This window comes from Blennius ocellaris, assembly GCF_963422515.1.
Source record: "Blennius ocellaris genome assembly, chromosome: 20".
NCBI lineage: Eukaryota > Metazoa > Chordata > Actinopteri > Blenniiformes > Blenniidae > Blennius > Blennius ocellaris.
Window position 1 is genome coordinate 16,168,001 of NC_137669.1, and position 13,918 is coordinate 16,181,918.

At 43.7% G+C, this 13,918-nt stretch overlaps 2 protein-coding genes across 2 annotated transcripts in view; one reads left to right on the forward strand and one right to left on the reverse strand.

The window, feature by feature from the left end:
- The first annotated feature begins 431 nt into the window (after positions 1–431).
- Positions 432–5,401, forward strand: cfap300 (cilia and flagella associated protein 300). Its single transcript, XM_080515620.1, has 7 exons — positions 432–861; positions 936–1,017; positions 1,325–1,394; positions 1,519–1,676; positions 1,764–1,936; positions 2,047–2,113; positions 2,323–5,401. Exons 1-7 carry the CDS (start codon positions 752–754, stop codon positions 2,452–2,454), a joined length of 792 nt encoding a protein of 263 aa, XP_080371746.1. The 5' UTR covers positions 432–751; the 3' UTR covers positions 2,455–5,401.
- A 117-nt stretch (positions 5,402–5,518) lies between these two features.
- The window catches only part of kcnq4 (potassium voltage-gated channel subfamily Q member 4), a 39,761-nt gene continuing 31,361 nt past the window's right edge, over positions 5,519–13,918 (reverse strand). The window contains exons 10-14 of the mRNA XM_080515474.1: positions 12,948–13,177; positions 12,774–12,870; positions 7,774–7,905; positions 6,684–6,822; positions 5,519–6,437 (exon numbers count right to left, since the gene is read on the reverse strand). Coding sequence (XP_080371600.1) covers positions 6,234–6,437; positions 6,684–6,822; positions 7,774–7,905; positions 12,774–12,870; positions 12,948–13,177 — 802 coding nt within the window. The 3' untranslated portion in view covers positions 5,519–6,233. The remainder of the gene's footprint in view (positions 6,438–6,683; positions 6,823–7,773; positions 7,906–12,773; positions 12,871–12,947; positions 13,178–13,918) is intronic.

The following is a 13,918-nucleotide window of genomic DNA, read 5'->3' on the forward strand; positions in this document are numbered from 1 at the left end:
GGAGCGCCCTCTGATGGTTACAGATAGAAGTTAACCTCGCCTGGTAAATTGCCACCAATCCCAGTGAATGAGGATCCGGAGTTCTTGAGATGATTGACTTTTCAGTGAGATGTTTATATTTCATCCTGAATTAAGCTATAACATTTACTGACTGTGGAACGTCCAACATTGAAAAGACAGTAAATATGGAATTCTTCCCTCATGTGAGGTAAACTGATGATACACGCACAATTAATCTACATGCTTTGCCTTTAGTACAAATAACTGTCCAGGTTCACTGGAATACATTTAGAAACACAGGTATTCTATTAGTTTTACATATTTAACATACACATATTGACTGAAGGTTAATCATTAAGGATTAAAGCAATCATTTTTGAAAAGGACAACAAATGAAAGGTGGGCCAATTCATTGAAAACGCCAGCTTAAAACTGTATAGAGTTTAAATTTAAAAAATGCATTTAATAAAAAAAATATAAATTTAATAAAGACGTAGTTGTTTATGTTTGGAAAAAGAAAGTTCTCGTAAACTCCATTGCCATAGTAACTTGTAAACAACCCAAACCGGCGATTTAAAAAAAAAAACGAGGATGTATCACTTGGTTTATTTTCTGTGCATCAGCACGTGCTGACAATACTCAATGCTGATTGGTTGTTGGTGAGGATAATGGCTTCTGATTGGTCTTTAAACACCTACAAACCTGACACTTGTTAATCAACGAGGAGCGGCTCCTCACGAGAAGAAGCGACATGGAAGGGGAAAAATACGCGTTTGAGAGCATTTTTTCTTTCAGTGCTCTTCCAAACAAGAAGTTTTCTTTCACGCAGGACAAAGACGTGACGGCACTCTTGATGAAATGGTGAAGCGAGACGTTTAGAAGTTCATCAAAGCAGAATGAATAAAAAGTTGAGACGTGTGTTGTGTTGCGTTCAGGTCCATGTTGGGGAGGATTTCCGTCCAGTCTTACAGCTTTGACCACAACTTCAGCTCCTACAACAGAAACACGTTTGTTCAGGTGAGGCTCACTGTGCGTTCAGGTAAACATTCATTCTATTAAATACAAATACTGAGTGTATAAATGTTTTTTTAATAGATTAATTCAATTTCCTCATTAACATCAGATAATCGAGTTGTATACACATTTTATGTTCAAAGCACATTTCTGAGACAGACAATAATGTACACACAAATTACACTGTTCAATTTGTACTTGAATCGACAATATGGAGGTATAACGAATAAATGTATTGGCTAGTACATCTATCTATCTATCTAATGCCTTCAGGTTTTGACATATATGAATGTTTGTTGTCACTCTGCAGTGTTTCTTCAGAGACCTCAATGTGCTCTCCAGTCTGAGAAAGATGGATGCTGGAGTCTGGGTGCCTGTTGGTATGTTGTATCCGAAAGTCTTTCATCATCGCAAGAAGGAAATTGAACTCATCTGCCGCACAATATCTACAGTCAGATGTCAGAGGAATGTTTCTAACCTTTGTGCGTGTGCTTGTGTGTATAGACAAGCCAGCAGTGTCCGTCAGCGTGGAGGTCGTCCCGTGCACGAAGGTCTCCATGGATGTGTTTGATCCCCTCTACTGCTGCGGCGTCCTGAGGCCCTCTGGACTCATAGTTAAATGCTTTCATGACGTCTACCCCGACTACGATGAACTCAGACGGGTGATTGTCGGTCTCGTTTGGGTCAGCTTGTCTGATTCCATCTGCTCTGACGTGCCGTCACCTCCTGACTTCATCGCTCTTGTCCAGATGTTGCAGGAAGACGACTCTGAGCACTACTTGGCGTTGGGGAGGGAGGAGCGAGAGGAGTTTCTCTTTCGCCTCTTCAAGCACTTGTGTCTCGGAGGAGAGCTCTGTCAGTACGAAGACACCGTCGATCCGTACATCAGCACCACCGAGAAAATATACAAAGATCTGGTCAGGTCAGGTTTACATGTGTTCTCCATACATCAACATTTTGCATAGTTTCAACCTTACGTACTTCAGTCCATCTTCACATGAAGGACAAACTTGTGATGCATTTATTTTGCAGTGTGACGAAAGATCCGGAGACCAAGAAAATCCGTGTCGTCTCCACTGTGTTCAAAGTCTGCGCCAAAGTGAGTGACATTTATTTACACATCGTTTCCAACAGGAATTAACTAGGAACAAAAAAATACTAAAACTGGACTTTGACGGAATCTGATGTGCTGCTTCACACAAGTTACCAAACATCATAGTATTCAACATAAAGCTAAGTCAGTATAGATATCACAGGAGTCATTTGAGATAGAATTCCAAATCTTAGCGTATCGTTTGTCCTCTGTAGGACGAGTCCGGACGGTGTTTCCCCGGGACGCAAGAGGAGGAACAAACATTTGCCTACTTGATTGTCGACCCTTTCAAACGTCATGTGACTGTGTTTGCCCATTTCTACGGTGTGGGAAACTTCATGGTGTGAAGGTGAAGAATCAGAAGAACCTGGGAGCTTGAAGACAATGAAGCGCAGAAATGATGACGCCATAAGAAACGTACACTCCAAAGAGCTTTATTGAAACAAATAAATTAATAAGTTAGTCAAGTGATTGAATTTTATCCTCTGCAGATACACACTGATGCACCTCTTCAAAAGATTAAATAGAGGTGTGCATTCGATTAGAAAATAAATCAGCTTTGTATTTCCTTCAAACCGGAAGCGACATCAATTGGAATCGGAAGACTTTGTTAGGTTTGTGTTTTTGCTTATTGCTTTACGTTTCATTTCAACAACAGTTCCAACACGTAAGAGAGCGATTCAAAGAGCAATGAGCTGGAATGTCACATGGCAGCAAGTCAGTGAGACGTGGACGTCATGAAGAAGAAGAAGAAGAAGAAGAAGAAAGAGTGAAAAAAGAGAACGTGCAGATTGAGTCATGCATAGCATTCAGTCAGTTAGACAATCAGTTATTGTTTCTCATACTCTGTTCCTAGACTAGCGCCCCCTAGCGGCCGTAGAGGTAGTTGTGTGGGAGCCATTCTGCTCTATGTGACATGCTTATGAAAGGACACATGCCAGAGAATTTTCTCGGGACCGGACAGTGTCTCCACAAACCTGGTGTTTGGAAGTTTATCGACACGGTTCGGAGGCCCTGGCAGAGACACCATGTAACGTTCAAAGTATCAATCGCGAGAAATATCAAACTTTACAGCGGTCAGAGAAAAACTACGCCTCCAGAGCATTTTGGGTGGAAAGAAAAATAACAGCATGGCTGTCCTTGTGTGATATTGCTACATTTCTCTTGGAAGCAGGGTCATTATTGAAGTGTGGAATATAAACCCGCGACATATCAGCGACGGGACGAGGGCAGAGAAGGCACATGTCTTGACTCAAGACCTCACAGGAGATATCCTCAAGGTTTTTTTGTTTTTCTTTTCTAATACTGGGGCCGCCACAAAAAAAAAAACGACTACATGCAATACAGTGGTACATTTTCATGAAGCGCCGACATTCGTGGGGACGATGAAGCGGGCGTCCACTCTAATAATGCCTCTAATAAATAGTAGGTCAGCTCTAATAAAGCCCAAAAGGTACAGCTAAATAGAATTATCCATGAAATGAACACAACACTTGTAACGATGCCAACAGCGAGCTCTGCGGTGCCGTTTGTCTCCCTCGTGGCAGCGAGAGCAACGGGTCACACGGAGACCTAAACACATGGGAGGGGTGAAATACATTCACTGCTGAGAAGTGTGGATGGAAAAGTGGAGCACCTGAGTCAACTGGCTTGACTGGAACAAATAAATGAGTCAGAGGAAATGTTTTCACTGGCCAAATACACTTTTGTTAAAGCTGGTAGCAATTTTCTGATGATGTAAAACAAAATACAAAACAAAAAAAGCTCTGCGGGTTGTGTAGGTTTACAGTTGCGTCACCCACGATTTAGCTCGAGAGAGAAAAGAAAATGCGACATTCATCCCAAGATCATATCTAATTAAATTAAATAGATTAACTCAAAGTAATCTACATTCACCTTAACGACCAAAATCATAAAAAAAAAAAAACATTTTCTCTTATAGGATACACTAGAATCAAGTGCATGAACTCAATTACAGTAATCAAAACACATGAAAGCTATGATCATACACGACAAGTGCCAAAGTATTTAATTAAAGGAATTGCTTTCTTTGTTAAAATGCGTGTGTTTGTGTGCATATTTCTCCAGTTTTGTCCATCTGCACAGAGCGTTTAGAGAGCAAACCTCACCAGGGAAAAAGAGGAAAGAGAGTTTAAGCACACTGGCAAAGCCTGCCAGGAAAACCTTCAGGCACCCATACACACACACTGTACAATGAACCTGGGAGGCTGAACTGTTCCCTAAGACGTTAACATGTCCTGTGTTCCATCCGGGGCACCTTAAAGTTGATTTATTGGTTTAAAATTGTACCAAACTGACCATAAAATAACGTGTAAATTGGCTGTGATGACAGTGAGTGTAAGGAAGTCGTGCGAACAGGGATGCAGTGACCTGAGACTGGGTGTGAGTGACGAGAAGCACATTTGTCTCTACATTGTTTTAAAGGGAGCTGAGAATATATATAGACATATAAAACTCTTAAAGACCCCATGAAATGAAAAATACATTTACCCAGTTTTTAGCTTGTATTTCGTCAGTCTTTCTCTTTCTATGAGACAATCATCTGACGACTCAATATAAAAAGCATCGCACATCATTTCACAGGGTCTTCAAATCCAAAATGCAGTGGCAAGAAAATGTATTTGAACCATTTGGATTTACACATTTTCTGCATCGAATATGATGTGACCTACATCTAAACAAAGTGCATAGCACAAAAACAAACATTAAGTGGTCTTAAAATGACTCCAAAAAGAATCAGAAGTTACCAAAACTTGAGTCTCATCAATGAATCTGGATGCAGCCAGGGTGTAGAGTCCCACTCATATGGGTTTTCATTATGACCATCTGACCAAAAGTCTCTACATTTGGTAAATGTTTCTATTTCATGCTCTCAAGTACAACTGTAATGACACCATATACATATAATATATTATTTACAAAACTGCAAATCCTAAATGTGACTCACCAAAAGGTTTGGGCCTATGTCGGAAAAGTTGCACGAGTTTTATTTGAACCATGATTTGTAATTATCAAGTTAAACCACGGACTCACTCGAAATATTCCTCAGTATCAGTTCTGTAAGAAAGAATAACTCCTGAGTTATCGTGAAGGTCTGAATATCAATTATATATATCTAATTCGTATGGTCAGCATGAGGTTTGTGGTATTAAATTCATCCAATAGTGTTTATCTTTGCAGAAATGCAGGGAATTGCAGGTTCGCACACTTTTTTTTTGGCCACTGTAAGTAGGAAGAAAATGCCACTTAAATGCCAACTAAGGAGGAGTGTGTTGTGTTTTTTGCACATGGGCTTGCTGAATACTAAACCATGTGGAGTTCACTCCATCTGCTACAACACATTGTCCTCACTCTGTCTTCGGGTCATAGGTTTGGGTTGTCAATGCAGGATTTGTGCATTTTAAACAGCTGTCTGGATGAAACAATGTACCGTGACGTTTCAGGTGCTTTGGCGACGTAGCTGTGAGCTGTTTGCGTGTCGATTGGCTTCTTCAGTGATTATCAGTCTGTGTGGCGTGACGGGACCCATTACATTCATCACAGTACCACAAATTGTGACGCCATCTTGAAATGTGACCGGCAGAGAAGTGAACAAACGAATTGGCGGGGCACTTTTAGTGCAGTACGACTCCGTTTGTTGAATTACGCAGTTATAAAAACATGGAAGTGATGAGCAGAACAAAAAAACAAGGTTCCTTCAAATGTTAAAAAAGAAAAAAGAAAAAGAAACGTCAATGCACAGTCTGATTATCTACAGGTTATGCATTAATGTAGACATAGATATATAGTGTTGGGTCGGTGGGAGTGGTTCAGTAGTCAAGTAATCGTTGTTCATGTGTCCTTCCTCATCTAGTGTGAGAGGCATGTGCGGTGAGCAGCTTTCTGAGGGTCCGTATCAGGTAGAGCCATCTGCTGGCCTCCGTCGGGATCAACACTGGAAACATTCATTTAAGGAAATGGGATGAGGATTTGGAGATGGGAAGGAGCAAATAGTCGCAGACCGTAAAGAAGTAAAGTGAAGACGTTTTCCGGCTGCTCGGCGGCGACTCGGCCGCGGGAAGACGTACTCGTAAAGGGTTCGTGTCTGTTCGAGTCGGGCTCACTGTCATTCCAGGTTGCCGCTCTCAGACTGGGAGATGTTGAGTGTGTTGGCGGAGGGGAAGAGGTCTCTTTGGTCCGTGGGGCTGTGGTAGTCAGACGTCAGGTCGGGGTCCAGGAGGGAAGACAGGGTGAAGTGGGACGAACCTTTTTTCAGGCACTGGGAGTAAAAGTTGAGCAGGAGGTCCAGCTTGTTCTCGATGGACTGGACCTGCACGAAAAAACGCACACACAGACGCCCGATCAACGCTCTGGTGCCGTGATTCATCAGTCTCTCCAATGAGACCAAACATAATGCAGGAGTTTTCTTTTTCCTACAATACCTCATCATTTGTTCTCCCCTCCTGAGAACAGAAAGACTGATGAAAGAAAACTCACCAGGTTATTTCCACCGCTTGTTTTATTACCTCTCCCATCTATTTCTGCTTAGTTCTGAGAGTGCGTCTGCTGAGGTTACCTGTTTCTCCACCTTAACTACACGTCCCATCATGCTGAGCTCATCTAGCGGGTCCAGTTCTGGTGGAGTCTTCTCTCCTTTTTCGGGACGCGACTTTTTATCTGACTGAACGGCTCCTCGCCCGATTATCTGGTCCACCCTGTCACACAAAAACATCACATTAAATTCTATGTAATGAGGATTAAGAGATTTTATAATCAATTCGGCACTTGTCCCTCACCTCAGAGGTAGAAGTTAGAAAACGAAACTGAAGAAAAAGTCCACCTAAAAACCTCTCTTACAGTGTTTTGTTGTACTTTGTGCTACAGATTGTATTAAAAGTGCTAACTAAAGAGTTTCATTTGATGTCTAATTTGGAGAAGATGTTGAAATAAGGTGCCTCCAGTTTAAAATGTTATAGCTGAAATTAAGGCCTCTTGAGTCTCCGATGTATTATTATGTAAACTGTAGTGAGGATTTTGTACTTTAATAACTATTATACTATTTGTTTTCGTACTAGATAACTATAATATCAATTATGAAATGAAGAAATATAGCTATAATTCAATGAAATAACATAATATATATGGCATATGGGCAGTGACTTTTTAGCCTAGACTTTGAGTTAATTTGAATTCAAAACATTTTATTCTTTTTTGTTTAAAAAAAAAAAGCACAAATAAATTATGTATCTGTCAGATCAGTTGCATGTTTTTTTAATGTCAATTTCGATCAATCTACTTTTGTTGCGTCTCCACTAAAGCACCCTTAGTGATCCTCTTCAGGTCAGACTGAAGATGAAGATGTAGATGAAGATAATAAATAAAGGTGACCATTGATTCTTCATCGAGGGCTTTACTCTGACACGTTGAACCCAGCATTTATTATTAAACTACACATAAACAGGAAAGAATTGAGTGCTTGGTTACGTCTCGCTTTGTTTTAAGAAGCTTCTTGGCAGTTTAGAAGATGCAGAAAAGTTTTGGCAAATTTTGTCAAACTCAAGAAAATAATCAGGATTTCAAAATGTATAAAATGTATTGCCAAGATGCAGCTGTGTGAAAACGTTTTTATTTTTAGGTTATTTGACTGTGCGGATTCCATTACTTACCTCATTTGCAGGCTCTTAATGCGGCCCAGCATATCCAGGTGACCAGCGGAGTACTGCTCTATGACATCTTTGACGTCGTACGGACGCAGCGTCTCTTTAAACTTCCTCTTGGCCACAAGAAACTTCAAGATCCTACGGGGCACACACACAAACACGCCACACTTGGCGTTATCGCTCCTCTGGACACCTTTAAAGAGCATCACATGGCGCGTCCACATATTCAGATATACAGTAAACCTTTAGAAAAATGCCTGGCCAGGAGGCTTTCAAATGACGACGGTGCGCCCAGAGAAGATTAATTAAAGTCAGCGTGACCTTATCATTCACAAACAGCCCCATAAAGAAAGCCGTCGCAAACCTAGTAAACCATGTGGTGATGAGAAAGTCTCCCAGAGACATTTTCTTATCGGACTTTGCCGTTTCAGCAATTAGCACATTTGGCTCGGACAGGAATGAGCAACACACACATGCTCGCCGCGAGACGCTTCTGCTCTTTTGTCAGTGTGACAGCTACGCCGGAGACGCTGGTGGACCACAGCTGCCCCTGCTCACAGTGCAAACGGCTCATCATCACCGCCCATGACCGGGGGCAGGATGGAGGGCGGCAGCGGTGGCGGTGGTGGGGGTGGATCATATCGAGGAATGTTGACCCAGCAGTACCGTACACATCCAACACATCACTGACAGCATCCTCCAGCAGAGTCCAAGGAGTGGAGGCTGGTGTGTGTGAGATAATGGGAAGAGAGCGGAGGAAAGTTTAAGCCTCTGTGTGTGCGTGTGTGTGTGTGTGTGTGTGTGTGTGTGTGTGTGTGTGTGTGTGTGTGTGTGTGTGTGTGTGTGTGTGTGTGTGTGTGTGTGTGTGTGTGTGTGTGTGTGTGTGTGTGTGTGTCTGTGTGTCTGGTGTTGGGTGGCTCATTCCATTTTCTTCTCATCGTTTACACAATAGTCAGCTCAAAGATGCTGGCTCCACAAAACGAGCCGGAAACACCAAATGTAAGCAAGACAGAGTACAGACGCACTCAAGCTGTCATCCCACCCTGTGATAGATTGTCCTACAAGTCACGTCGGGAGAGACGGAGGTATGCGAGAGTGATGGAGGGAAGGAAGGGAAGGAACAAGAAGGAAGAGAGATGAGATTTTTTTTTTTTTACGAGGAAATCCTATCTCTCACACCCAGACGACTAAGTCCACTATAATAAGCCAAAGATCGGAGGATCAGCTGTTTTGAGAGAAACACACACACAGACAGAAATGCAACGCCGCAAACGTGAACACACCAGTGTACCGACACAATCACGCATGTGGATGACGCACGAGCGGCGAAACCTGAACTTGCATGAGGGGTCATTTTTTTCTTCTTTTTTTTTTTTTCTGAAATAACCACAGTAACCTTTGTGGAGGTCTGCAGTGTTCGCACTTCCAGTCGCCGAGTGCAGCACAACAGTGCCGTGAAGTGACCGGCAACCGCGACAAAGAAGAAGAGAAGATGCAAGCGAAGGAGAAGAGAAGCGAGAGGAGGAGGAGGAGGAGGAGTGGTGGTCCACAGCTGGTGCCGTAGCACTCCTCCCTCCTCACGCAGCACTCCGTTTCTGATGACTTCTGCGTTTGGGGTATTTTTTTATTTTTTTTTGCAGGTCTTTTCTTATTTTGCAGGTAGATGCAGATTTTCTTTTTCTTTTGCCAGGGTGGGTCTCAGGTGTGGAAAAAAGAAACGGTTGAAACGTGAAAGATTTGGATCCTCCAAGGGTTTCGTCAAACTGCTGACTCTTCTTTCTGTTCATGGAAAGACTTTCATAATACATAGTCAGGTTTGAGTCGGGGGGGGGGGGGGGGGTTCCTCGCTCGCTCCCCCAAGATGACTTTCAGTCACTGGCAGTGGTACAGTACGGTTGGCACAGCTCACTGAAAGATATCGTACCGTTAGACGTATAGTCACGACACCGATTGGAAGGAGAGGAAGTGTCAGCTGGGCCACAAAATGCTTGCATAGCCAACGCAAACATTTTTTGCAATTCAGCAAAGGTGGATCCCCGATAGTCTCAGATGGCAGGGTTTTTATCTGGGAATTAAAAATGACTGTTATGCTGACACGGATCCTCGCAGGGCCAGGCAGGGTGAGCCACTGCGGGCCGGGTCTGATCCTTCGCCAGATATGAAGTGGACTCCGCAAGCATGCGCATGCAGCATATGTATGAAAGTTATCTTTGTCAATAGTGATGCTGCAAATCATCACACGAGTTTGAAGATATTAAAATTCATGCCTCGGAAAATCTGAAGACGAAGACTCCGGAAGAAATGGCTATAAATAGCAAGAAAGTCCCAACTATTTAATGAAGTTCATCCCAGACTGCAGACGAGCAGAAATTCTGTGTTTCGTGCAGTATTGGATTGTGCATGAGGAGAGTTACAGTACAAAGAGATGAAGACATTAGGCCCTGTTTTCATCGCCTCCCTTCCCTGTCCTCATCTCCTCCCTCCGCCAATTCCTTTTGTACACAAACAGAACATTGTACATTTTTATTCAAGCAGCCAGGCGCTGATGAACCACATCGAAAGTGAAGTCTCAGCACTAAGGCCTGCTGCAAGATCCGGCGCTTCAGCGACATCAATCACGAGCCCCTGGTACGCCACTGCGTGCGTACGCGTGTGTGAAGCACCTGCTGTTTACACACCTGCACTTTCTATAAGAAGTCCCTCGCTTCCATTGTCTGTAGCACAGAGCAGCTGAGGTCAGAGCTATTTGCTGAGTCATGTAGCACAGAGCAGCTGAGGTCAGAGCTATTTGCTGAGTCAAGCGCTCACCAAAAGCCAGATCATCTAATCCCCTATCACTGACGTCACGCCATCAAACAATACATCACTTCAGGTCCCGGAATGATTCCATTTGTTCATCTTCTATAAAACTTCATCCACCTCAGGATCAGAGTCAAACCCAGCAGACGGAGTAGAATCAGACTGGACCCTGGGCAGGTCAAACACCTTCGGGAGATTCAGAGTCACCAACTGACGTTGAATGCAAGTTTTTGGACGACGGAAGGCAACCCGAGTAAATGGCGAAAAGGAAAATCCATGCAGGCTCAGAGAGAAGTCCTCCAATCTGGACTGCGAACCTCTTCACCACGGTGCAACCAAGTACAAAACACGATTTTATATTTTATACTTTTCTTTTCCCCCTCTACAGTAAAGTTGTAGGGAACCATAAGAACCAAAAAGTTACACATCATTAGCACATTGTTATGCTTTTTTTTTTTCTTGACAAATTCAAATCAACATCTCTGAAAGATGTTTCACCCTTTTGATGTAAAGGAAACTTGTACACCAACAGACAACTAGAAAATGGCAAATGTAGATATAAAATATAAATATTATTTGACAAATAATGGTGATACAAAACTGAACAGGGGTTAAGTGTAAACAAGAGTATTTATCTCTTACAACAATAGATGACTGTATCACCAATATTACCTTTTTGGAGCTTTCTATCATCTTTTGGGATTAAGGATGGCTGTCATAATCCTTAATGTTGCTTTATACACAGGTTTGTTGGGTTTTTTCTTAATCCACATGGACATTTCTTTCAGGAGCATCACCGAGCACATACAGATCCACACAGACAGCATCACACGACCATGAAGAATGCTGCGAGGGTACAGTGCTGACACCGGGAACCACAATCAGTCATTATAATCCGCTCACCCTCCCAGGTCACCAGCAGGGCCCCAATACCAGATGTTTGCAAGCAATTGTACTTTTTTCTGCCTCCATCAGTGCATAACTGCAGTTATTGTGCGATTGTGCTTATGTGAGTGTTTGCGGTGGGGAGGGGAGGCGGCGACGCGCGTTCACACGTCACTGGAGAAAATGCAGTCGGTCGCCATGTGGGACGCCCACACGTTAACGTACGGAAGGTTGTCTGTCCACCAGCAGCTTGTCACTTCAACATCACATTGAAGCTCGGCGGGCGACGGCGTCACAATGTGACAGGAATTACCGTCCGCATGAGAAATGTCGCGTTGAACTTGTTAGAACAGTTGTTCTCGTCTGATCTGTACGAGATCATCCGTCTGCCTCCGGTCGCGCTGTGCTCGAGTGTATGTGTGTAATGTCTAACAGGCCTCTTTTATCACACCAGCTCATACATGACCAGCCTGAAGGAGCCAGGGCTTGCTGAGCGACAAGGTCACACAGGCGAACGAGCCCTGCGCCTGCAGAAAGGCTCAGTTACCTCTCCTAAGTGGACGTTTTCTGCTCTGTCAGCTGAATTTGCACAAGCCAGCTCCTAAATGGAAGTCTAATAACGTAGGCTGTGTAGCACGAGCAGCGCAACGACTTGTGTATACATACACTGGATGTGACCCAATTGACTGATTCTATCCATAACCTCTCAAATTCCATCATTTTGTCAGTGCAAATACACATCAGAAATGTTCAAATGATCAAATCCGGTGTCAATAATGTTGGTGTGTGACCCGTCCCTTCTGATAATTCACCAAGATGGCAGCTGCTAAGGGACAACACAGTGGCGTACTGGTCATCTAACCTCTTTATGTGAGGAGTTTGCATGTTCTCCCTGAAGGTTTCTACAGTTTCCTTCCATTAGCACTACTACACATTTAAGATAGCAAATTAAAAGTCAAATGAAAACGCAGAATTGAAGTATCTCCAAGGTAATTCATCTCTAGCGCATCACCTGATAGTGTTATGACTTGAGATGTGACGTTCATGAATGATATGACTCTAGTGAACAGCTCTTTAACAAAATCGATGGAAACTGAGTCTCGGTTGGCTCCGAGCCATTCTTTTTTTTTCTTTTTTGCCGTTTCACACAGATGCACATACAATCTTTCCCTATGAGACCGAGTGACATGGAAAACAGGCTCAAGGGGAGGAGCTTCTGCGTGCATCTGCATGAAGCAGACAAAATAAAACGTGTAAATGGCAGCTGGCGGTAGTTTTATATGCACAATATCTGTAGGACGTGTGTTAAAGGCAGGACTCACCTGACAGCTCGTATTAACGTCTTCACTGCTGGGATCACTTCCTCCATGGCCACGTCACAATAAGGTTTGTCTTCCACACTGTCCTCCCCGACTCCTTCTACTGGACCCAAGCAGACAAAGACAATCAGTCATCCATTCACGAGTTATTAGCCGTTACTGAAAAGCGCCACTCACCGTCGGCAGGTGGCCGAGGCTTGAGGCGGAGGGAGGTACGGAAGCGTGTGCGGTCATTGAAGCTCCAGCTCTTCTGGACCTTCCCGGGGCTGATGGCCTCGGGGACGTTCTCCTGGCTGGGGGAGCGGCGGACACCGGAGCCGGGGGGCAGCGGTGACGCCTTGTTCCGAATGGTTTGGGACGAACGGGAATTGTTCATCCTAATCCGATCCCGGAAACCCATTTTACTGCTGACAGTGAAGGCGGGAAAGTTAGGAAAACCCACAGGAGGAGGTTTCTCTCTGGAAAATGGCGGGCACTGAGCTTTCTCATCGGTCACATTGTCCATGCCTTTGAACTTTATGGAAAACTACACCCTGTTATCCCGGGAGCTTGGGAAAGCAGCGGAGGGGAAAGCTTGAGCTTATTAGAGAGACGTTAGTTAGTGACATTGAAACGACACAAAAACATGGCCTCATAAACAGACAAGACACAGACAGAGAAATATTAAGATTTTGTCTCGGTGAAGCACGTCCGGCTCATCGTGGAGGCAGTGTGACCAAAAACACCACTCGGTATTACTAAAAACAGACCGTCCTGAGGATTTCTACCTTCAAGAGCCTATTGTGGCACCTGAATCAGCAGAATGAGGCTGAAACCTGATTCAAGTACGGCCGTGTTGCAGAGACAGTGGAAAACGCTTCTCCTACCAGGAGAAAAGCTCCCTTAACCCCTTTAACAGAGTTTATAAGCATGAAAACATTGTCTTCAAAGTGCAGCAGCACAAAAGGTGTCTCATTAAGCACTCTGTACCACTCACCACAACCCGAGTCGGGATGATATGTGAGGTCATCTATTTTCAGGAGGAAAGCTATTTGGCGGCTGTTCCCTACTCGAGATTGACTCCTAATGCTGCTGTTATAGCATGCTCTTGAGACCACTCCCACTCTCCGGCCACTCACATGTTACATACTGTCACGGATCCATAAGGC

Coding starts and splice junctions, on each gene's coding strand:
- cfap300 (XM_080515620.1), top strand. CDS start 752: ATGGAAGGGGAAAAATACGCGTTTGAGAGCATTTTTTCTTTCAGTGCT. Junction 862..935: donor ACGGCACTCTTGATGAAATG/GTGAAGCGAGAC, acceptor TGTTGCGTTCAG/GTCCATGTTGGGGAGGATTT. Junction 1,937..2,046: donor ATATACAAAGATCTGGTCAG/GTCAGGTTTACA, acceptor TTTATTTTGCAG/TGTGACGAAAGATCCGGAGA.